The sequence below is a fragment of the Phocoena sinus genome, chromosome 2, assembly GCF_008692025.1.
Source record: "Phocoena sinus isolate mPhoSin1 chromosome 2, mPhoSin1.pri, whole genome shotgun sequence".
Lineage (NCBI taxonomy): Eukaryota > Metazoa > Chordata > Mammalia > Artiodactyla > Phocoenidae > Phocoena > Phocoena sinus.
Genome location: NC_045764.1, coordinates 67,158,985 through 67,183,565, shown reverse-complemented (window position 1 = coordinate 67,183,565; position 24,581 = coordinate 67,158,985). Strand labels below are relative to the sequence as shown.

General features: G+C 51.0%; 1 protein-coding gene across 1 annotated transcript in view; it reads right to left on the bottom strand.

Moving 5' to 3' along the window:
• ITGA11 (integrin subunit alpha 11) overlaps window positions 1-24,581 on the bottom strand; it is a 141,880-nt gene that overhangs the window by 48,732 nt on the left and 68,567 nt on the right. Inside the window, 11 exon segments of the mRNA XM_032621170.1 lie at window positions 958-1,102; window positions 10,496-10,566; window positions 11,896-11,972; window positions 11,974-12,059; window positions 12,437-12,532; window positions 12,534-12,582; window positions 17,116-17,264; window positions 18,397-18,524; window positions 21,139-21,253; window positions 23,975-23,989; window positions 23,991-24,067. Of these exon segments, the coding sequence (XP_032477061.1) occupies window positions 958-1,102; window positions 10,496-10,566; window positions 11,896-11,972; window positions 11,974-12,059; window positions 12,437-12,532; window positions 12,534-12,582; window positions 17,116-17,264; window positions 18,397-18,524; window positions 21,139-21,253; window positions 23,975-23,989; window positions 23,991-24,067 (1,008 nt within the window).

Sequence of the window (24,581 nt, the reverse complement as noted above, 5' to 3'; positions counted from 1 at the left end):
CCCCTCTTCCCTGGGGCACATCAGGAGGAATCTTCCAGAGACCCCAGACATTGCCCTCGCTGGATGAACCCCCAGAGGGAAGAGGAAGAAGAGAAAGGCACTCCCTCAGGACTCACACCCAAGGTGGTGACTATAGTTAAGGCGAGACAGCTGGGCCTCATGAAGGCCCTTCATCCTGGCTCTGCGCCCCCCCAGGATCTTCTGGGAGGAGGAGTGACCTTCCCACCGCAAAGAGATCCACTGCCAACTCTGGATGGCCCAAGTTCACGGAGAAGTGGAGTCCGAGGCTGCATTAGTGGTGAGTAACTTCACAGCTGGTGGATTCCGTTCAGAAACCCAGAAGGACTCACAGACAATGGGAGCCCTGGGCATTCGCCCCCTGCTCCCTTCGTTCTGGTTCAGCCCTTTCAGAAAGGCCATGGCAGAAGGGCCTCAGCATGGATGGTGGAGGCCCTGCTCCTGCAGAGTTAGAGGTGACTGGGATCTGTCAGGTAAAGGTCTCACAGCTGGGACCTATCACCGTCAGGTCAACGATTCATGCTTTTCTTTTTACGACCACTCTAAGGTACTTAATGGGAACTGACTTCTGCCTTGATTGTAAACCTTAACACATTCTCAACTTGCATTTTGCCTTGGGGAGACAGGCTTCCTGCACTCAAACCTGAAAACACAACAACAGCTGCCCTAGAGTCTAGAAGCATCAACCGAAACACATTTCAGGTTGGGGTGCATTGCTTGTCATTTATTCTGCCTGCTTATCGAGAGCTTGTGACATGCCAGGCATGGCGCTAGACGTGGTGGATGCCAGGCTGGAGAGGCAATGGCCCCTGACTGTGCCTGAATCAGCACAGAATATGCACAGACAGGCCCCTGGCCTCAGGTGTGGGCAGGTTCTGGATCCCTCAGGTCCCCTCCTCGCCCACCACCCGCCAGCCACCCTTCAGCTCTGGCTCTTACCCAGGTACGCGCCGTGGTTCTTGAGCTCCTCCGGGAACTCTTTCAGGTAGGACTCTCGGAGAGGAATGACCTTCCCACCGCTGGTTTCCTTTAGCACAGCTCCATTCCAGTCATAGGCACCAACGGCTCCCAGCAGAATCCCGTCCTGACATTGGGAAGGGGATGCACATCAGCTCGTGTCCCCCAGGTGCCCCTTGCCGGGAAGCTGCACCACGTCCGCAACCATGAAGCATCCACCTGCCCGTCCCCTCTGGCACCTTCTCCTGGGTTTGTTATTTAATAGCCCAACTTCCAGCCAGGATTCTTGGCTTTTGAAGGTGCCTAGGAACTTTGAAGGAATGTTCTAGAAACAAACTCCAAATCCAGGACCAAAGCTCCATTCCATTTTGGGTTTCAGAACCCCTCTAGGAAATCTCTTGTCGCCATCCCTTCCTTCTGACACTCCTTTAAGTGGTGTCCCTATGCTTTTCCTCCTCCCCATTCCTTCGTAGTGTCTGAGTTGCTTTCCTGAGTGTGTAAATCCTACTTCTTCATTTCTTCAGTAAAAAGCCACTGTGTGTCTATCTTGTGTCAGACACTTGCTTGGTGCTGGGGATACTGTCCCTGCCCTCACAGAGCTCACAGGTACTAAATAAATATACAAATAAACATAATACTTGCAAGCTGTGGTAAATGCCACACAATGAGGGATATGATAAATGTCATGGTGAGGTTGAATTTAGATTGAGAGGGGGCTCAGGAAAAGCATTTTGAGCAAGTGATGCTTACCCAGACACCCGGAGGGATGGGATTTATTTATTTCTTTTTAGCGATATTTAAGTTTAATTTAATACAAACATCACATACTTTTCTACCTTCTTGGAAATGGTTGTTTCATCTTAACTAAGGAAATGGAAAACTATTATGACGTAAGTCTTCATTCTGTGATTTGTGTGTTTGGACAAGTTTAGGCAGACAGCAAAAGCTCCAGAGGTCCTGCCACCAAACCTATAGCATTGTGCAAATGCCCTGAGGCTGGAGAGAGTTCAGAGCCTTTGGCTTAAGGAACTGAAAGCTGTTTGATGGGGCTGGAGCCTTGAGTAAGAGGGCAAGGTGACTCAATATGAGGCTAGACAGATAAGCCAGGTCCACATTTGTGACAGCCAGCACCCCAAGGACAGGAGCTGGTCTTTAGTGGCAGGGTAAGCGGATGCTGCGATGCCTGGGCAGGAAGATGGAGAGCTCTGGCTCCTTGAGGGGAAGCCTCCAGGGTCATTTCCGAGGACTGGGTCCACTCACTCCCTGGGTTGCCCCTGCACCCTATCCCCACCCCCACCCCCCAAAACCATCCACATAACTAGTGGGTATAGGAAGACAAACAGCAAGCACTCAGAAGAGGAAGAGAAGTGACTAGGGACAATGAAGGGCTGAGGAGGGGGCGTGGAAGCAGGAAGGGGCTGCCTTCCTGGATCACCTTGGTGATCATGTGCCAGGGGCATCCAGCTTTGCCTCCCAGCTTTGGGCTGTTAAAGCACAAGCTGGTGAGGTCACCTCTCTCCCACTGAGCCCTCCTTCAACCCAGCTGGTCGGTGGGATTTGTGGTTTCCCCACCACTTGTGGTCCAAGGCACTCATTTTCTCCTTGCCCCCAAAGCAATGGTACCAATAGAAAAATGTGACTCTGGCCTTGGGACAGTCAGAGCCATAACTAAACACACAGGCGGAATCCCCAGGCACTAATTTCATTACTGGCAGTGGAGAGGGCAAGATTGTGAACCATCATAAGCTAAGCTTCCTTTTCTCATTTCCAAGGTGTCACTTTAAAGAGTAAAGTTGATCATATATAAGGATTTAAAAAGTCCTAATATTCTAGAGGTAGAACTGACTGTTCAGACAGGATGTTTTTACAGCTATAAATAAGCTGCTCTTGGGTGAGTCCGATGTGCTGGGTTGTGTTTAAAGTCTCACTTTCTCATTAGCTTTCTCCCTCCCACTCTGTGTGCCTCAGCCTGGGAGAGTCTGACAATCTGCGGGGTCCAGGATCCGGGCCAGGGCCTCAGGGACTCGCGCCAACATTCCTTGCACTTGGGGTGTGCTCCATTCTTTGAGGGACCCTTTCTCATCCAGTCACTCATTTATGAGAGACAAGTGGGACAGATATTCATTATCTGCACTAATGAGCACCTGAGGTTCAGAGAGGGAAAGGGAGTTGCCCGAGGTCACACAGCAAGTCAGAAGCAGGGCTGGGATGGGGTTGGTCAGAGGAGAAAATGACTATCTGCTTCACCAGAAGCCCCTAGATTCTGCTTCTGATGCAACAGCAGACCAGTCTCTGCTTCACGGGGAGGGCTTTGAAGATGAATGTCTGGCTTTGTAGATGACCGGAAGCCTTTGCAATGTACTGAGAAGGGCTGGCTCAACCTGGGTGCCTGGGATTCAGCTGGGGAGACCTCATGCTGACTCACCACATGTGGGGCTGGGGAATTCCATCGGGATTTCTGCATTTGGCAGCACTGGGCAAGGGTGAGGGTCCCAGGCTCTCACCTTGTGCCATTCTACCCGGCAGTGGCTCTAGGCCTGCGCTCTAGTTGGAGGCCATTTCCTGAGGAGGGTCTCCTGGGGGCCCTGCTGTGCATGGAGAGGGCGCACTGAGGAGTGGGCGGGCTGAGAGGGCAAGCCACGGCCACCAAGGCAAACCTCAGGTTGTCACAATCTTTTCCCAGTTGGGGGAGCCCAGACATTTTGAGCTGGGAAAAAATCTGGAAGGGTGGAGCTGAAAAAACGACGAAAGCTTTGACAGAAGAAGCCAGGCATATAAGCCAAGCTAGAAAACAAACAGCAGGGCATCTGGGGAAGAGCCGCGTCCCATGCCCCAGGCCTGGCACCGGCTCCCTGACTTACGGCCTCCTTTCCTACGAGGCCTCTGGGGCCCCCACCAGATATTACCAGGGTGTAGCTGGGTGGCCTTGCACAGATGGACTCTCGGCACCAGCTGATTTTCCTGGTGCTCTGTGAAGAAATGAGGACACAAGCTTGGTGGCCCTCAGGAGGTCTAAGGCCAAGTCTGTGCCCTCCCTGAGGACGACCTGTACCTGTACTTGCCTGAGCCTGGCACTCACCATCAGATCCTGCCAGCTCAGCTCTCAGCTGCCCTCTGACCAGCCCTGCAGCAGTGTTACCTTCCCAGCTGAGCTGAGTGCTCCCTGGTGTGTGGTCATATCTCCCCAAACTCCATGTTCCAGCTAGTCCCTGTCCCCAGCCAGGGTCAGGTCACATCCCCAGCACAGGAAGCAGTGCTTCCCAGCTGGGGGTGGTTTAGCCCCCCAGGCAGTATTTAGCGGTGCCTGTGAACAGCTCTGGTTGTCCCAGCTGGGGGTGGTGTTGAGGTTACTATGGCCTCTGGTGGGTAGAGGCCAGGGATGCTGCCGAGCACCTACGATACACAGGACAGCCCCACAGCAAAGAAGTAACCAGCCCAGGGGGTCAAGAGGTTGAGAATCCCTGGCCTGGGGGTTAGAGCATGATCTCTGGTGTCAGACGTTCCTGAGTTCCACTTCTAGCTCCAAAACTTCTAGCTGTGTGACGTTGGGAAAGTTCCTCACTCTCTCCTAGCCTAAGGGTTCTCAGCTGTAAATGGTTTTGTGGTGAGAGCATTTTGAATCCTTGGCAGGGCACCTGGCAGCCAGTAAGGACTGGGTACATAGTAGTTCTTCTCATTCATTAATTCACCCATAAAGCACTTCCAGGGAGGCAGGAGTCAAAGAATCAGATCTCACAGTCATGTTGGACCTACATATGAGTCAGTACAGCCGCCTGTGAGGAATGTTCTGATAGAGGCAAGGACAACTTATTCTGAGGACCCACTGGAGGGGGTGACCAGCCGAGGGGGTGGGTGGGTGCATGGTGGAGTTAGGAAAGGATTTTAAGAAAACCTTACTTGACTTATTAGGAAGTCTTGAAATGCACACTTCCCATTCCAAGCCTCAAGATTCAATTCCACACATACTTTTCAGACACTGCTCAAAGACTGAGGTTCACAGAGGTTAAATGATTTGTCTGAGGCCACACGGCCAGGCAGTGCTTTCCTCCGGCCTGGTAGTAATGGAATGAGAACACCAGATGCTAGCAGTTCTTGGCATTGGAGAGGCAGGACTGTGGAGGCAGGTGGAGGTGGCCCCTGGTGGTTCTGTTTACAGGGAGACCACCTAGAGGGCACCGAGGGCTGGCCTCCTCCCCCAGCCTCCCTTGCCTGCATGTCCATCACCAGAGTGGCCATGGGGCGGGCAGGACTCTATTCCCAAGAGCCCCTTCTAAGGCAAATACATCATTAAGAGGGTGGGTTATGCTTTAACTAGCTGCTCAGATTCTGTCAGTAGAAGATGTTTTCAACAAGCCTAAAGTGGAGCCTGAGGAAGGGATGAGTGCCCGGAGGCTTAGATGGGGTTGGGCAGGAAAGACTCAGAAACAGGCCTGCAACGTTTCTGTGGAGAGGGGTCCTGCACCATTCGTGGTGCTGGAAGACAGTGATCAGGGCACGAGGAGGGGGCATCGAGAAGCGGGTGTGGGGAGCAAAGGGCACGCTGTTACTTGACTACTCATTCCAGATCAGAGGGTGGGTTATTTCTACTCAGAGGTCCTGGAACAAGGCCCAGGAGTGAGGCACTGGGCACCAGGGCACAGCCTGAGGACATGTAGCTGGGCTTCGGAGGACCTCAATGAACCAGAAATGATTCCTGCCACCAGGAGTCAACTTGTAAACAATCCAGACCAGCATGGTGGCAGACTTTGGCTACCATGTCCTGGCCTCACATGGGGGCAGCCCTGACTGCCTGCCCCAGAGCTGGTAGGGGCAAGAGTCCACCACCTAGGGCTAAGAGGACTCAGAAGGGCTTTACAGCCTTTAGGTGTCAACCCCTCATTTCACCATTATGGATGAGTTTCTTTTATTTTTGATTGAATCAGATATGCAAAGCGAGTTCAAATGCAAAACTCTTAGGAAAGATGGCAACTTTAAGGCTTCAACAGCTGAGAACCTTACATAATAGCCAGTAACCTTAGCTATCCCGTCCATAGCCCCAGGAGGGCTGCTGAAAAGGGCACAGGCTGAAGAGGCAGCGGGTGGCTGGGGCTGTTGGTCTGGGAATAAGACCCACCCCCAACCCGTCCCCTTGGCTTGTTTCAAATGTAGCTGAGGCTGGGCCTGCCGGACCATCAGTGTGTAGTTTAAAGGAAAAATCATCTGTTCCCATCTTGGGTGAGTGGTCAAGTCTTTTGTATAGACAAGACCCACCCTAATAAAACTGCTTCCTTCGGTAAAATTTTGGTATTGGGGAGATTTATGGAGTGCAGTGTAGGAGAGTCCATCACGGAAGGGGGCTCCCCTGCAGCTCCATCCATCACCACAGGCATCAATTATATATGGTCCTCTTCCTTCCTTCACACCTTGTGGCCCATGGGGATTACAGACTTAGAGGTGTGGATCCCTTCTGCAAGCTTTCTGGCAGATTCATGCAGCTTTTTCTTGGTTACGCAGCTTGACAGGGAGTTCATCACCTCAGCAAGCAGCCAGCGCTTAGCGGCCTTTGCATTCATTTCCAAATGCTAATGGAACCATTGGCTTACAAATCCATTCTGAAATGTGGCCAGGGACCCATAGCTAATTTTCCTGATGGTAATTTCTGGAATATTCTCCTTTTTGCTAATCAGGACTAGAGTTTCCTGGGGTTCCGGGTCCCTGGGTTTTCCCAGCAGCTCTGAACTTTGGCCATCAGCCTGGAATGTAATGCCTGTGGCCTGGAGGCCAGGGAATGTCTTGGGGCCTCCTCTCCTAACCTGGGCTCTGGTCCTTCCTTCCTCTTGTTGCTTTCACCCTTCCTAACTTGAAGGCTTCTTTCATTGCTAGGTAAGATGGCAGCAGACCAGGTTATCAGACCCTGGGCCTTTCCTCTACCATTTGTGAACATTCTACTGGGTCCTTCCCCTGGGACTAGGGATCTTTCCTTCTGACAGAGCTCAACCGGCCCAGGGCAGCTGAAGACCCTTTCAGCACATTTGTAGGAAACAGCTGCCTGAGGCTGTCTGTGGAGCATTTCCAGGGGAGATGGAGTCCAGGGGTTCACACAGGAGATGGACTCAGTCGGGCTCAGGACCAGTTCCGGGCAAAGCTGAAAGGCCAGACCTTCCTGTCTCCAGTTCCCAGAGAGGTCCGACTGACCCTGAGAGCTGCGGGGTTGGACTCCGAGGGACAGGACAGCTGTGGCCAATTATTTTATTTTATTTTTAAAATAAATTTATTTATTTATTAATTTTTGGCTGCGTTGGGTCTTTGTTGCTGTGCACGGGCTTTCTCTAGTTGTGGCAAGCGGGGGCTACTTTTCATTGCGGTACACGGGCTTCTCATTGCGGTGGCTTCTCGTTGCGGAACACGGGCTCTAGGCGTGCGGGCTTCAGTAGCTGTGGCACGCGGGCTCAGTAGTTGTGGCTCACGGGCTCTAGAGCACAGACTCAGTAGCTGTGGCACGCAGGCTCAGTAGTTGTGGCTCACGGGCTCTAGAGCGCAGGCTCAGTAGTTGTGGCGCACGGGCTTAGTTGCTCCGCGGCATGCGGGATCTTCCCGGACCGGGGCTCGAACCCGTGCCCCCTGCATTGGCAGGCGGTTTCTTAACCACTGCGCCACCAGGGAAGCGCCCGTGGCCAATTACGATGGCATCAGCAGCCTGGAACTGAAAAACCTCTGTGCTCTAAAATAGCAACCCAATGGTCAGTCAGAGCTCCAGATGGCCCACCATCATTGCACAATTCCTTTGGATTTGGAAGGATTTTATTCATTTAGAAAATTAAAAAAAAAAGTATACAAGAGTCTCAGATTCAAATGTAATCACTGTCTCTTTCAAAGTCCTATCAGATAAAAACTTCCAGATGTCTGTCACTTGAAAACAAGACACGGGGTGATAGAAGAACTGGGGTCTGTATCTACAGGGTGGGGAGAGGCACCCTGGTTTCTCTGATTAGGAGAAGAGAACAAGAGTTGAGCACGTGGAAGAAGCTGCACAGGGCAGCACATGACCTTGACCTCAATAACAAGCTGGGGCTCTGAGCTCCTGGTCTCTCCACTGCAGCCGGGGGACTCACTGATCCTGCAAGGACTCAACTTGTTGACACACTCTGCTGCTTGGGCCACTGTCAGGGTTCAGCTGAGCTCCCCCGAATCCCTGAAGCTTGTCTTAACCTCCCTTCTCTTTAGGTTCCCTGATTCCTGGGCACACACAGATCACAGTATCAGAAGCAGGAGACTGAACTTACCATTTAAGAGTCTTTCTCCCTAACTAGACTGTGAGCTGCTGTCAGCTGAAATGTTACCTTCGTCTCTCTAGATATTGGGTTGGCCAAAAAGTTTGTTTCGGGTTTTTCCCTAAGATGTTACGGAAAAACCCGAACGACCTTTTTGGCCAACCAATACATCCCCAGTGCCTCGCACAGAGCTGGGCACATGGGAGATGCTCGAAAAATGACCTCGGAATGGAAGATGGAGACGTGGGACATTCACTCTCTCTGGCTGTCCCCAACATCAGGGCTGCTCCGAGACCCGCTCCCCAACCCCGTCCTGTGCTCAGACTTCCCCCAGGTCTGTGCACACAGCTTCCTCTCTTCTGCTTGCTGCCACCCATGGCTGCTGAAATCTTGTCCTCAGGGGCCTGCCCGAGTGCCAGCCTCCCCCGATCCTTCCCTGACACCCCTCTCCCTAGCCTGGACCTTTCCTTCTGTAAGATCCTGATCACATGTTACTTTAATTAGTGTGAGATGAGTCCAGGTGGTTCCCCATTGAGCAGGGGGTCTCCACAGGGGCTCTGTGGATAGCGGGGGGCCTCCTGAAGTTGAATGCCTGTACCCAGGAGAAGTCTGTAGTTTCTGTTATCTTACTCACCAAGCTCAGGACTGCGGTTCTGCATTGTTTGCAAACTGACTCCTGTTTGGCAAGAATAATTTCCGCTTCCTTTTTGATACCTTAGTTGCATTGACAAATGCTTGTTGGATTTAATGAACCTGATTTTTCCTTGCTGCATTTTCCAATCAGCCCTGACCCCAGAGTCAGGAGACCAGGGCTAGTCCAGCTGGAGCACAGGACTGGCCGCCTGACCTGTACGAATGGATGCCCTCATCCCTCCTGGTACTCGGCCCCTTACCCTCAGACTGGGAGCTCCTTGAGGGCAGGGCTCTCACCTCTGAACCTCCTGGCATCCAGCACAGGGCCCAGCACAGAAAAGGCAGTGAAAAGATTTGCTGATATAACCACTTAAAATGGGACAACTATTACCATCTGCCTACTTTGCAGGGCTGTTTCTGAGCATGAACGAGGCACAGAAATTTTCTGGAAAAATTAAAGTGCTCGGCACATATTACATGACTGTTATCAATATAGGGCAGTTATATTTATATTTTGCTGTATTCAAGCAGGCACGAGACAGTCCAGATGCAGCTCAGGAAACGCTGAGTGTGAGTCGCGTTTCCATCCATCTGCCTGCTGTCTGCTGTGCATCTGTCCCCCTCCCTCTGTCTTGAGATCTATGACTGAGGCCCCCTTAGATTCCAAATGCTCTCATGGAGCAGCTGCTCGTTGTTGGGGAGAGAGCATGAGACTAATATTTCTCTCACTTCTGTCACTTCAGCAGGTCACTCAACCTTCCTGGGACTTGGCTTCTTTATCTGGAAACTGGGAACAAGGAATCCTTCCCTGTCCACCTCACAGAGGAGTTGGGAGGATTCGGTGGGTTACTGAAAGTGATATATAAGTGGAATGGACTGATAGGCCTTTTCTGGCAAATTAGGAGGCGCAAGTCCACTCCCACGGGGGCCAGCCTGGGCAGGGCATATGCACGCAAACCCAGGACACCTGTCTGTCCAAAGCATGCCACGGGGGCATGTGCTGATACTGACAACACAGGCTTTCCCCGCATGGTACTCCCAGGTGGGGCTATACCCCAAACAGCTTGTAAAGCATGCAGCTATGGACTCCTCTGCCCCTCTGGCAATCCTATGAGGTTTCAGCCTCATCTTGAGAATCAGAGCCAGGTGAAGCACATGCCCCAGACAGAACATGACGCTTGTGACACCATATGTCTGCTTGGGAACTCTGCGACACGATGCTGAGTCCGCAAAGAGAGAAGCCCACGTGGGCTGCCTTCCAGAGCACACCTGGCACATCTGGACACCCTCCCAACATCATTGCAGGGCCGTGCCCCTGCACACACAGGCCACCTGGGGCACGCAGGGCACTATTACAGCCAGGCAAGTGGTTTCGCCATGTTGACCTAGTTTTTGCATGAAGTTTCTATGGACTGAATGGGACCCTTGGTCCTGGGGGGGACACGTCCCCATGCACGGAGGGGCTTGAGGCAGCTTATTATAAGTTGATGACCTTGACATTCCACAGAAGACGAGAGCAGAGAGACCCCAAGAAAGAGAGAAAGGGGATGAGAGACAGCCCAAGAACGGTGAGATGATGACCCAGAGAGCTGGGAAGAGTGAGAGGGGCAGGAGGGCAGCTCTAAACCCGTCCTTACCTCCACTACGTGAGAGGAAAAGCCCGTCTGTGACATCTCCAGCCCGAAGGAGGTTTCATTCTTGTTGGTTCCTGAAACAGAGGGACAGAAAGATGTTAGCTCCGCACCCTGATTTCTTAGCACCAGACATGCCTGCAGCTCAGTCCCCAGCACCTGTGACCCGGAAGCACTTGCAGGGAGGTGAGAGGGGGCCCGGGCCTGAACCAGCTCATCTGCCCCAGCAGCAGGCACCTTCCAGGTGGTCGTGTAGGTTTATTATTAGCAGCTCACTCCCTGCTGAAAAGGACTTGAATCGACTTATATTACAGGGCACTGCATACTATAGGGATGTCAACGAAGGGGAAAGATCAGAAAAGTGCACGGAAAGAAATAATCTGCATTGTTGGCAAGAAATGGAATTTCCCACTTTGTTCATTCCTACTGTTCACCAGATTTGGTTCCAGATGCTTCTGGATGGTTCCCAAATATCAAATTGACCCTTAGGAGGAAGACCTGTCACCACCACAGATTTGCACAGGAATCCCATGCGTGCTGAAAGGTCCTCCCTGCACAGGGCTCCTGATGTGTCATTGGAAGCCAACGTTCTCGTCACACAAGGCGACCATTTCGAGAATAAACTCACTGATTTGGACGTTTAATTCTAAGGTGAGGGTCAAACAGGTTCATACTTTCTATTCCTTTATCATGGGTTATGAGGGCTTTTCTTCTCTTTCCCTGTGTCTGTGGCTCGCCATTTCCAGTGCAGAGCAGACTGCTTGGGCTCTGGGATGCTGCCCTCTCTCTCTTTTGAAAATCCTCCCATGTGGTAGAGCCCAATATGGCAAGGGCCCCTCTACAGCAATATATGGTGCAAACGAGACCCACGCAAATCAAAACTGCAGTTTGAATTATTAAGGAGGGAGGCAATCTGAGGAAACCCCGCAAAAAGGTGGAGTGGGAGCAGTGGGACTTAGGGGGCGAGCGTTTCAGGCGGTGGAGCCTGGCTCAGCTGGGCTCGAGTTGCCAGGTAAAATACGAGGTGCTCAGTTAAATTCGAATTTCAGACAAACAACTAATGGTTTTTTAGTACGAGTCGGCCACATATGTTGCATTTTATATTTGCTAAGTCTGGCAATGCTCGTTCAAACCCCAATTCCTTCCTGAGCTGTCGGAGCTCCGGCAAGTTATTTGGTCCCTTCGAGCTGCAGTTTCCTCCACGGTAAAAGGAGGGGCTGTTTGGAAAGTGCACAGCCTCACATCCAGCACAGGAGCGCTCCAGTGTTGGCAGTCATCATAAAGGGAGGACTCCCGCTAAACCCTCCCATCCCGGGGTGGGGGGTGGGGGAGGCTGGATTTCACTCTGTGGGCTTCACCTGCTGTGAGGCCAGGAGCCTGGACCCCTCTCGAGAAGCAGCGCTCACCTTCCAAGCTGAAGATCCTGTCCCCCAGGGCGTCGACAATGTCCTTCAGGGCCGTCTCATCAGTGACGTGAAGAAGTGCTGTCATCGGGGTCACTGGCGATGTATTTGATTTCGTTTAGAAAAGCTTCTGGATTGATCCCCCTGCGGTTGTAGTAGCCCAGGACCTGCCAGGGAACAGGGGCAGGGACGACAAACCGGGACATGGCACAGACCTCCCCACACACCCATGGCCCCAGACTCGGACCCTGTTCTAAGACAGGGTTCTGGGGCTTGGGAGTGTTTTCTAGTTTTTGGAGGTTTCAGAACCTCCCTGGCAATGGAGAAAAAACACCCCACAGCTGTTGCAGATTAACCTGGGCAGGACGGAAAGGAGATTCTCAACTGTTCTTTAGGAGAAGGTGTAACAAGGAGAGGCCCATCTGAGGGCCTGGATGGCTGGGTTCACTGCCCAGAACTCGCCCCCCATCCCAGAGTCCCCAAGGGGTTGATGGCGAAGCCTCTAGAGGGTGGGCAGGGGCAGGACAGGCAGGACAGGACTCACGGCCACAGCGTATCTGGTCACGTTGTCCCTCTCGCTTTGCTGGATCACCTCCTCCAGGTCTGGGCTATCGTGGGACTCCCCATCCGTGATGACAATTCATCACCTTCTTGGCCCCTTTCCTTCCACCCTTCTGGAAAGCCTCTGAGCTGGAACCCAAGCACAGGGGGAGGGTCACAGAGGAAGGTGGGGATGGGGCAGGCCTGGCGCTCCTACTGCCTCGAAGCCAGGGCTAAGCCCCTGGGCAACCCTACACGGTGTTGGGACCTCGAACCAAAGAAGAAGCTGGATTGAGATGCCCAGACTACTCATTCGCCAGCTGCTCAGATGCGTCTTAAATCTGCTTGTCTTTAAAGAGTGACTTTGAAAAGCCCCTCTCAAGGCCTGATCTTGCTGTTTTGGGGAAGCAGGGGATGGGGTGGGTCTGGGAGGGGAGTTCAGGGTCAGGTGGAGACCTTTAGAGGCCCTAATTCCATGGTTCAAAAACCCCAGCCACACATTAGAATCATCTGGGAGTTAAAAAAAAAAAGTGATGCCCAGGCCCCACCCGGACTCATGAAATCAGAATTTCTGGAGTGTGGCCTGGGCACCAGCATTTTTCAAAAGTTCTAATGAACATCGGAGTTGAGAACCACTTCCCTCAGTTCTGAAAAGGTGACGTGCCAGAGCAACTCAACAGCTAAACCATGCCGCTCCATAAAACGTGTGTGAGGAAGCCTGACAAAGTCCCGATGTTGCCCAGGAGAACCACTTTGATTCTACTTTGGGGACTATTAAATATAAAATTCCATGACAAATCTTTCTCTTTCTTGCTTTTACTTTTGTTTTCAGTGGCCGGAGCAGGTGCTTGGCCTGCCTGCCGGGCAGTCCAACCAGGAGCCGGGGGGCTGGCGCTCTACGGACTCTTGGAGCTGGTGACCCATCTACGAAGCAGGAAAAATTGGTTCCTGAACCATCACCGGCTCTTGGTGCCTGTGTGAGGCCAACTCTCCTTCAGACCATGAGGTTCTGAAGTTTTCAATAAGGACCTAAAAATAAACGTTACCCTTAGACTCTGCAGTGAGTCCTCAAAGGTCTGACCCACAGGTTCAAGCACCATGATGTCAGGTTAAATCCCATCACCCTAAGGCTTTGGTTACCAGGGGTATCTTTTGTTACACAGCAAGCTGATGAGCTGGTGTGCGTGATTTAGATGTTAAGGAATTCACAAAACTTGGAATAAACTAGTTCAGAGCATCTTCAAGCTACCAGATAAGAGAAACAGACCATCTGCCATTCTCTTAGCAATTCTATGATATTCTGGATATGCTGGCTTTAAAAACTCCTCTAATTTTAGTGTGAGGCGTGGACTGAAGGGGGGCAGAGGCACACTTGACATGACAAAATACAGAGAATATTTTGGGCTTAAGCCTGACTCAGTGGAGGGAGAATGCTGCTAGTCCTTCAAAGCACGCTCGAGATGCTTCCGTGACTTCATTGGAGGGTCAGGTCCAGGAACAAAACTCCAGAAGAAAAAATATGGCAGGGGAAAAACAGGCTTTATTACATATGGAGCCAAGGAAATTTCAGGATCATATTTCCATAGAGTGGAATGGTGTGAATATCTGCAAGAATCTGTAATAGCATAAATATTGGCATGAATCATCAGATTTAAAATTGTGAATTTGTATTGTGTAAAAGACTTGGATTTGTTGCTTTGTAAATCAGACTATAACTTCCTGGAATGCAGTGAAAGCTTTATACTCACGACAGTTTCCATGAACCTGGAAGCCAATGTGACCCCGTGGAGAAAGGTCATATCACGTCTCCTTTCTGCTCAAAACCTGTCCTGGCTCCCATTTCTCCCAGGTCCTGATAATGGCCCGCGAAACCCCTGGTAATCCCTCTGAGCCCCTCCTCCTGCTGGAATCTTCACTGATCCTGGAACCACCAGGCATGCTCCTGTTTTAGGGCCTTTATCTGAGCTGCTCCCTCTTCTGGAACCTCCCTGCCAGGCACCTGCTTGGCCAACTTCCTCACCTCCTTTAAGTCTCCACTCAAATGTCAGCTCTTGGTGAAGCCTTCCCTGACTACTTGATTAAATACCTGCCCTCCCCAACCTGCTTGACTGCATTTACCAGACTCTATTTTTCCCCCATAGCTTGTATCTCCCTCTAGCATACTAGCTATTTATTTGTTTTTTGTTTTTTTGGTTTTTTTTTGCTTATTGTCTGCCTCACCCTCTAGAATATCAGCTTCACAAGGGCAGGATATTTATCTGCTTTGTTCACTGATCTATCCCAAATGTCTAAAACAGTGTGAGGCACATAGTAGATGCTCAATAAAAAGTGTTGAGTGAATGAAGGTGGCATTGCAGCGCTGTCCTGCCCCCTCCCCTCAAAGCCACACATGGCTGCCAGACTCACCTTCATGCGCACATTTGATGATGACATTCAAGAACCTTCAGGGGCCAATCATGCTTGTTTTAGCTACAACGTTATAACTCTCACAATCTGACTCCAAACCATCTTTGCAGCTGCAGGGCTTACTACTCCCCAACACGAACCATGCTCAGAGCAAGGCTCTGAATGTAAAGGTTCCTCAGCTTTCCCTCTCCTCTGCTGTTATTGGGGCAGAATGTCTTCTGTGGAATGTCTTCTCTCCACCTCTCCCTGCTGTAATCTTGGGGTCTGTCAGGTATCCCCCATCTTGGCAGTCCTCTCTGATCCCTCCCTCAGAGTCCTCCTCTCTCATCCTCACTGAGTTAGGGTGACGCTTACCAGAGCTCCCCTATTAAACCAGGGGTCACGGGTTACCCTCTTTATAACCCCTCAAGTCCATGGCCTGGATCTTTGTACTTTAGTAGGTACACAGAAAAAAATGCATTATGAATAGCTGAGTGAGGAGAGAAAACCTTTTACCTTAAAAGGCACCAGCTGTAATTTGGGACCCAGACTTGGCCGGGAAGATCAGATTTCAAAGTTCACTTGAGGTGTAAATCACACACCCCAGCAGTGCTCGTGAGTCATGACGGTTCAAACTACTAGGTGAGTCACACACACTTGACCTGGGGGAGATGGGCTGCAAAATGAGATGGAAGCAGTGTGCTCCATCCCGGTGGGAATCAGTTAGCTTCTCACTGATAGCTCAGTGGGCGTGGGCTTCCTCCGTTCCCCTGGCCACTTCACAAGAGCTTGCTTGGGGTCTCAGGGACTCACCCCCATGAGGGCCCATTTCTCATGAGAGTGAGTAAGAGCCATCTTTACACAGAGGGATGCTCATTTAGGAAAAATGCTTGAGAAGGTTTTATCAATGAACAGAAATACACTGGTGGAGCAGTAACTTAATCATAAAGAGTAGTGAAGTTGGGTGACTTTCCCGGTAGTGCAGTGGTTAAAGACTCTGCGCTTCCAATGCATGGGGCCCGGGTTCGATTCCTGGTCAGGAAACTAGATCCCACATGCGTGCCGCAACTAAGAGTTCTCATGCCAGAACTAAGAAGCCCATGAGCCACAACTAAGGAGCCTGCCTGCCACAACTAAGACCTGGTGCAACCAAATAAATAAATATTAAAAAAAAAAGAGTTAATCTTTTGACCACATGAAATCATGTTACTACTAAATAGCTTTCACATTGTAGCATTCTGCTAAATGCTACATTCGACTAACCCTACGTGAGGTGGGATTATAAGGTAATGGGACGGTGGTCTCAAAGAACATAGCAGAGCTCATATTTGTAGGTGTAAAACTTATACATTTAAAATCTAAATGTCTTGGACATAGTTATCGTAGGAGTTTAGGCCACAGCTGGAAAGATCTGGGAGAATTGACTTTAAAATTCGTTCACTGATTCCAGTGGGGGTGAGTACAGTGTTCTGAGCCATGGCAGAGTTACTGGAATGAGCATGTAGCTGCCTGTCTGGATGACTAGAGATAGCATTCATTATTATTGTGAGTTCTGCTGTGATGTTTAAGGGAACAGCCTCATTGCTCTACAATCTCAGATGTTAGATTTAACTACGTTCTTCGCATTCTACTGATGACCAACACCCCACAAGAAGATTCTGCCCTCATACAACCCACGCACTTTTCATAGGGTCTCTGTGGCAGAACATATTTCCTGAAGCTGACTGGAAATCCCAGCCCCAAAATGCTCTTCTGTAATGTGACCTTGCCATTCCTCCATCAAGAGGGGAAATTAAATTCTCTTCCCCTTGAACCTGGGCTGGCTTCCGTGACTTGCTCAATCAAAAGACTAGAGCAGAAGTTATATTCTGGGGCTTCTGCAGCTAGGTCACAGGCAGTCTCAGAGTTCCTGTGTGGATCTCCTGGAAAACTCACTCTTGGGATGTTTCCTCTCAAAGCCTGGCTGCCACATGGTGAGAGAGCCAAGCCACATGACTACGTGTGGGTGCTCAGATCACCAGCCTCAGCTGAGCTCCCAGCCAACATCCACTGTCAGCCACATGGGTGTGCCATGCTGGATGTCCAGCCCAGTCGAAACTTCAGATGACAACAGCCCCAGCTGACACCAGCCTTCAACCACACGAGAGAACCCAAGGGAGAACTGATCAGTTGAGCCCAGCCAATGCCCAGAACTTTGAGGGATTAATTATTGTCTCTCCAGATACTAGATTTTGTGGGGCAGCAAAAGATAACTGTAACAGTATCTGAGATTTAGAAAATTAATTTTTTTTTTTTTACCGAGCAAATTCAATGCCAAATGCCGTCCGGGTCTCTGTTCCTCCTCTCTGTTCAATGTGACTGGCAGCTTCCACCACATCTTTTACAGACCTGTAGTCATTGAGGTGAAATTCATGTACCACGTCTTCTCCGTACTGAACGACTCCAACCTGCAAGTTAGAGGAGAGGGAAACAGGACATCTTGACCCCTGAAGGCTGGCCCTTTGGTGATGAGGTTTCCTGGAGTCATCTCTCTGGGACGGTTCAGGAGTGAGGAGGGCTGGGGACCTTCCCAAGGGAGAGGAACTAAGCAGAAGGGAAGCAGGTTCTGCACAGTTCCAGGAATGAATGGCTGGCTTGGTGAGGCAGGTGGGAGGTACATATTGAGAGAGGAGACTGTGATTTAAAGAAAGGCCCAGCAGATTGAGTTTCTTACTTAAAAAGACAAAAGTGAAGCATAGAATTGAAGTCTAAAATCTTAGGAGCAGTGTGGGTGGAGGGCCATGGCATTGTTCACCAAACTCTGGAACTAAGGTTCTTTCAAATTTGGAAGAGAAGTTTGAAATATTAATAAGACTCAAATATTAATAGCCTCGAAATAAAAACCTTAAACAATAAGCAAAAACCTACCTATAGTAGGACTAGAATGAAAAAATGTCACTGTCGGATGGGCCCACAGAATTTATTTGGTACAAGTGCATTTCCAATGCTGGACTTTCATCCACCGTGCCCTAAAAGATGATCTCCCAGTGGTGGGGAACTCATTACTTCATGAGAAAGCCCACTCCCCTTTTAACGGCTCTAATTGTTAAAAAATAATTTCTTAGATTGACCTGAAATCTGCCACCTTGTCAGTTCTAGTCATTGGTCCTCCTTTGGCCTGCCAAAACAATACGGAATAAATCTACCCCCTCGTTAGCCAGGCAGCATTTCAAATACATGCCGGCAGCTCTGATCTCTTCCCCTGTCTCTTCTCCAAGATCAAAGTGTCTAATTCTCCCCTGTGCCTCACCCAGCAGGGTGCTAGTGTCTTCTCACTCTCTGGCTGATCAAAGTTTTTGTTAATATGTGGTGTCTATCCCAGAGGACAGTGTTTGACCCACTCAGTGATGCCTCCCCTACACCGTCCCCTGATGTGCCCAGCAGAGATGGGTGTCCTGGGCTGCAGGGCCCTGAGGCTGGCCCTTTCACCTACACCTTTCTAGCGCGTGTACAGATGCTCCCCCCCACCCCAAGGCAGCATCTGCCATGGGTTTTTGGGGGGGCTTATTTGGAGGAGGAAAGAGTCCCAACCACACTCACCTGGATCTGCCCAGGGCCGATGTAAAACTTCTTCAGGATGTTGATGAGGAAGTGCTGAACCTCCACCCAGGGGTAGATGCTGTTTGAACCATCCAGGACAATGATGATGTCCATGTAGGTCTGGCACCCTGGGAAGTGGGAACATGGTCACAGCTACCCAAGGAGCCAGTGTCTGCAAATCTCTGATCCCCTGGATGATTGTCCAGGGAAGCCTGGCCTGGGAGCTGTCCTCGGGCTGAACATTTATTTGGGCAATGTGAGTGAGGAGCCCAGGAATTCCTGGCTCTGCCCCACCGCTCTGCACTGGCTGTCTGAACAAAGCATGAATGGAGCCCTACTGCCTCTGCTCCTCAACGGGGACTGACCGCCGTTAGCTGGCCAGTGTTTGGTAGCCAACAGTGCCCAAATCAGTACCTCATTATTGTTTATTTTACTGTAATGGGTAGGCTGGCATTACCACTTTAGCCCACTTGAATGGGTTTCACTTCTTAGGAGGGAGGCACGGTGTAATAGCTAGGAATGTGGAATCTGATGTCAGACTGTTTGACCCCCGGCTTTGACCCTGGGCAAGTTACTTAACACCCTGGCATCGGTTTTCTCTTCTGTAAAAGAGGCATAATGATAGTAAAGGATTGCCAGGAGGAATTAACAAGGTGATGCTTCTAGGGTTGAGCACAAGTAAATGCTCAAGAATCTTAGCTTATCCTCTTTTTATTTTTTTTTTAACCAAACCACTTTGTTAATGTAACAATGACATTATCAGGTCATTTTCTTGCTGCTTTGAGCCTGAAGGTTTCTCTATATTCTTGTAATATTCATACCAAATTAAAATGAATAATAGAACGCAACAAAGAAAACATGAAACATTGGTAACCTAACAAATTAAAAATTTTCTCTTTACATCTAAGTAATTTATTTGTTTGTGAAACAGCAGGACTTACCTTGAATAAGAGATGATACAATCTGATACGATATACACTATACTGTACCACATTGAAATATTGGGCATCTGCTTATTTTTACTGGAGAATTTCACACTGTTTTCAAATCTACTTTACAGCAATACAGCAGGGGCCTTTGTGAGTTAACCATTCCAGTAACTCCTGCATCGGGAAGGTGTAGTATGTTGATGTCAGAGCTCACCAGGAGGGGACGGTGGTGGCTTTGAGCCTAGGCGCTTGGCACAGGTTCTGTGTCTGGGAGAGCACTTTAGAAGCGTTTGGATGCTCAGAACCACCTCCGCTGTAGGAGAAGCTGTGTGTACACTCTGGTCTCGTCTGCACATGCTGCACGCAGCATGGGATGGCCCTACACCTCCAGGCTAACGGTGCCTGATAGCTTTGTCCTTCTCCAGTGTGCTTTCGCCCCACACCTGTGGACCGAGCACCCGCCACGTGCTGGAGCGCCATGTGCTGGAGCGCCGTGTGGTGCCGGCAGCCACAAGGACACGAGACAGTAACTCCTTGATTAGGAGGGGTTTCTAATCTACTGGTAGAGGCCAGGTTTCTTTTATTTTAAAGCCAATTTTATTAGAACGCATTTATTATTACTGGTTTCTTTCTTATGATTTCAAATTTTTCATTTTAAGACACATTGGGAAGAACCTCTGTGGTTGCTAAACATGGCAGAACGTGCCTTTGAAACACACGCACGTGCGCACATACACATGCCCTGCGGCTGATCCTAAACCTACTGAATTAGATCCTCCGTGGTGTTGGCAGGGGTGGCGGGGGGTGCCCTGGGATCTGGATCTGCTGAGTTCCCGGGGCATGGCTGCTGGTCAGCGGGGTGAGGAGGTCTCCGCCACAGGAGATTCTGGGAGGCTGAGATGGTCACACCTTGGCCCAGAGGAAAGAACCTCTCTAGGGGGTGACACACCTCCCGTGACTGGGCCTCCTCCCAGCCCCGGCACTGCCTCTGCCTCTCCCGCTGTCGTTTCGTAAGCATAGCATCGACTCCTCCTCATGGCCCCTAAGGGGACCATTTTCCAGCCCCTGCTGGGACTGACCTTCCTCCTCCCTCCCCAGCGAGCACCACCTTCCCATCTCCGACTGGGCCCTGGTGCTTGGAGGGAGGCTGCCTCTAGCCAGAAGTGCTAATCCCCTCACCCTCAATAAAACGGGCAGCAGCTGCTTGGGTGTTGGTGGTTAGCCCACAGGAAATAGTGAGGCTCGGAGCCAAGCAGTCTGGGCTTGCAGGAAGCAAGGTCTGAGCGTTATTTCCCCAGACCTTTCCTGGCAGGTGGGGACAGGACTGGAGGTTTTGTGTTCCATAAGGCTCTGGGAGAGCTGGGCAGCGCTTCCTCATGCCCAGGAACACTGATTAGATGAGACTATCACCAGGGGTAGTTCTGTCCTCCTTGGCCCTCCACCTACAGGGCAGCTGCATCCCATAACGTCAGAGGGCACCATGAACACTATAGTCTAAGTGAACAATGTCCCCAGACTTCGGGCAGTATGCAGCTTGCCTGATGTACCTGGTGGGCCAGGAATCTCTTCCTCGCTCAGGGTTGGGTTTTGCAGTGAGCCTCTGGCTGCCAGGATGGTCTTCATAACCTGAGCTCATTTGCCCCGGGAGGGCGGGCCAAGATTATTACCCCACAGGTTACCCAGAGAGCCGGAGCAGGGCGGGGCTAGAGTCCAAGTTCTGCTCTGTAGCCATGGGATAGTGGTGACCAGAGCTTGGAGCCTCCCATGGACTGTTGGTCGCTCAGCCCAAGTCTGCAGATTTGAAGCCACTTACTTTGGAGAGCTGGGGCCACAGTCTTGGAGAACCTGAAGTTGGAGTTGACTCGTGAACACATCCCTGTGGTGTAGTAGGAACTCCCACACTCATGAGACCAGAGGGGGCTGCAAGCCTGTGAAGCACAGCATGGATCCCCCAATCAGAGGGGGGCCTCAGGGAGGGTCCGGGCCCAATAGCCTTCGGCCCAGTCCCAACCTCCAAGACCCAAGACAGAATCCTCCATCTGAGTGCTGTTATCCTTAGGATTTAGAGGGTCTTCTTTGAGTCTAACTGAAATCTCTCTTGCTGTAACATGTACTAGTTCCCTTGGTTTCAGGTGAAATGGAGAAAAACTAACCTTAGAGTCCTCCTTTGTTGTCTTTTCAAGGGTCCCATTCTCCACCCCATCATCAGGTTGTGACTCTCCTTCCCCCTGCCCACCACACAGGATGCGGGAAAGCATTGTCATCCATGGGAGTGGACCCTTCAAGGGTCTTTCTGAAGAGGTCGCCTGAAGGTCATTTCTGGGCAGACTTCCAGGACAGGGTACCCAAAACATGCCCATGGCTCTTACTAAGGAAAGGAAAAAGAATGTCTCTGCTCTTTCTCTGAAATTTGCTACCAAAAACATTGATGTCAGCCCCTCATTTACAGACTGAGTGATGAGTCCCTCTCAGAGTCAGGGTCATTAAAAATGAAAGCCCAGGGCTTCCCTGGTGGCACAATGGTTGAGAGTCTGCCTGCCGATGCAGGGGACATGGGTTCGTGCCCCGGTCCGGGAAGATCCCACATGCCGTGGAGTGGCTGGGCCCGTGAGCCATGGCCGCTGAGCTTGCGCGTCCGGAGCCTGTGCTCCGCAACGGGAGAGGCCACAACAGTGAGAGGCCCATGTACTGAAAAAAAAGAAAGCCCAGCTTCTGCCTCCATTTTTGTCCTTCTGCTGGAAAACTCAGGACTAAATTTTGTGCTCTAATTTCCCTTGGTTTGGAAGAATAATTATTCCACTTCCAATCCCTTTCTTTAATTAGCTTTCTCTTTTTAAAGTCAGATTTTAACGGTTTTGTATTATCTGTGTCCTTTGTTGAAGCTCTGGTAAATTATTTTTGGAAGTGGGGGAGAATGAATAATGGGAGAGTAGGTAATGGATAATGGCTGGAGGGCTAGAAGGATGATGGATGGATGGATGGATGGATAGATGATGGATAGATGAATGGATGATGGATGGATGTGGGAAGGGATGGATGCAAGGATGGATGATTAGATGGGAGGATGAGGGGGTGGACTGACATGTAGACAGATGGGTGGATGAATGAATGGATGGATGGATAGATGAACAGAGGGAAGGACATTTGGTTGGGGGATGGGCTGATGAGTGAATGGATGAGTGAGTGAGTTAACAAAAGTTGCTATTTATAAACTACGGTCTTAACCCACCCACAGAGGCCCCAGGGGTTGTATCACACCATCCCTCTTGGACCTTCATCCCACCTTATGAAGTAGGTGAAATCAAGTTAGTAGGCATATGACAAGGAGCCTCAGAGGGAGAATAGGGTCAGACCAAAGCCCCTGACAAGTATGCGTGGACAGGGCCAGGGGTCCTGTTGCCTTCGGTTGGGGATGATGAGGGCTGTGGGCCAACCATACATCGAGGCACCTCAGGACTTTCCCTGGCAGAGCCACTATGCTCTTGTCAAGTCTCTGAGCATCCCGGTCATCTCACTGCCCTGATGTCTGATGCTTCACACCCAGATGTCTCATGTGTCAACAGAAATGAACTGATGGGTGAGAACAGAGAGTGACACAAGCCCTCCCATCTTAAAATGAGTGGTGTATTTTACTGGGCTTTCTGGGTAATTTTTCTCGGAAATCTTCTTGCAGCTACTCTAGGAACTATCAGTCCCAGCTTCACCCACATTCGTGGTGGTTCACCCGAACGTGATGGCAAGGGGCAGCCAGTGCCAATCCGTCACGCCACCTGTACTCTCCCGCTGTGTGCAAAGCTTGCATATGCTCGCCTGGGCGGGGTACAGAGATCTCCCAGCACAGCCCGCTGCTGCCTTTCTGTCCCAACATCACGTTCACATTACTCATTTGCTTATCGTCTCTCCCCCAGCCAGAATGTAAGCTCCAGGAGGGCAGGAGCTCTGCTGACTGCTGAATCCCCAGTGCTTGGCATCAGGCTCCGTTCCTTGTAAGCGCTCAAAAAATAGTTTAAATCAATGAATGTCTCTACCACCTCAGCCCAAGTACCCCCTCCTCCTTCCTTGCTAAGACTAGCCTCTTCTTTAAAAACAAAACAGAAACCTCCTCTGGGAAGCTTTCCCATCTGATCCTATGCAGTCCAGGTGGCCCACCCCTCTGTATCCTTCCCTCCGTTGTAGTAAATCTGCGTTCACTCACTTATTGCTTCCCCTCAAAGTCTTCTCAGGGTGTGTGGTGTGTCCTGTTTCTTTCATCAATTCTGGAGCAGAGATTCAGCCTCCTCCTTGCAAATTGGGCTCCCCAAAGGAAAGGATAGATGCCCCTACCACTGGACTGTTGAATATCTTTATTTATTCTTATTCCTTTGCAGGCTATCTGCTTTGCACTCCCCCCAGCCCCAAAGGGAAGGTACACAAAAGGGCTCAATGCTTTTTCCTGCCTGAATTGTACCCCCCGAAGTTTTAGGGCGCAGCAGGCAGAATGGCACAGGCAGGAAGCCAGAGGAGGGGCTGCTCCCTGAGCGCATGCGGACAGGCAGCCCGGTGGGTGGCCATGCTCAGCCACCACACGCCCCTCGCGGCCCCAAGCAGAGGGCCTGCGGGGCAGGAAGGGCTCAGAGGGAGGGTGGGTGGGTGGGTGGGGTGGCTCTTACCAGGAAGCTGTTGTACCTTGGGGTTGGTGGCCAGGCTCAGGCCGAGACGCATGTTGTCTTTCCTCTCGGACACGTTGGATAGGGTGACCCTTCCTGGGGTGGAGGGAGAAACTCAGCCTGCAGCCCCTTCTGCCTGTCCTCTGCCCGGACTCTGCTGCTGCCGCTGGCCACCAAAGGGGCCTGAGGTCGAGTCGCTACCAGGCAGGGTCCTCCCCCATTCTCCCTGCCCCTCTGGATGCCTCACTCGCCCTGCAGGTCAGGGCAGCCTTCACAGTTTACTAAGGCCTTGCCCAGATATGGTCTAATTACCTCCTCTCAACCCTCTGTGAGATGAGGACTGCGAGTCTCAGAGAGGTCACGCAAACTGCCCAAAGTCACACAGAAGGCAGATGGCAGAGCCTTCCATCTCCTCGTCCAGAGCTTTCCCTCCCCCAGCCATCCCCCTGTGCCCCACCCCACATAAACCAGGGCTCCCCCGAGGCTGGTTCCTCTATACAGTGCCTCCTCCACGTATTTCCTTAAGGCAACCTGCCATCAAACGTAGCAGTCCCCTGCCCAACTCTCTCAGGGTCCGGTTCTCCGCTCAGCTGATAAACTGACACACGAT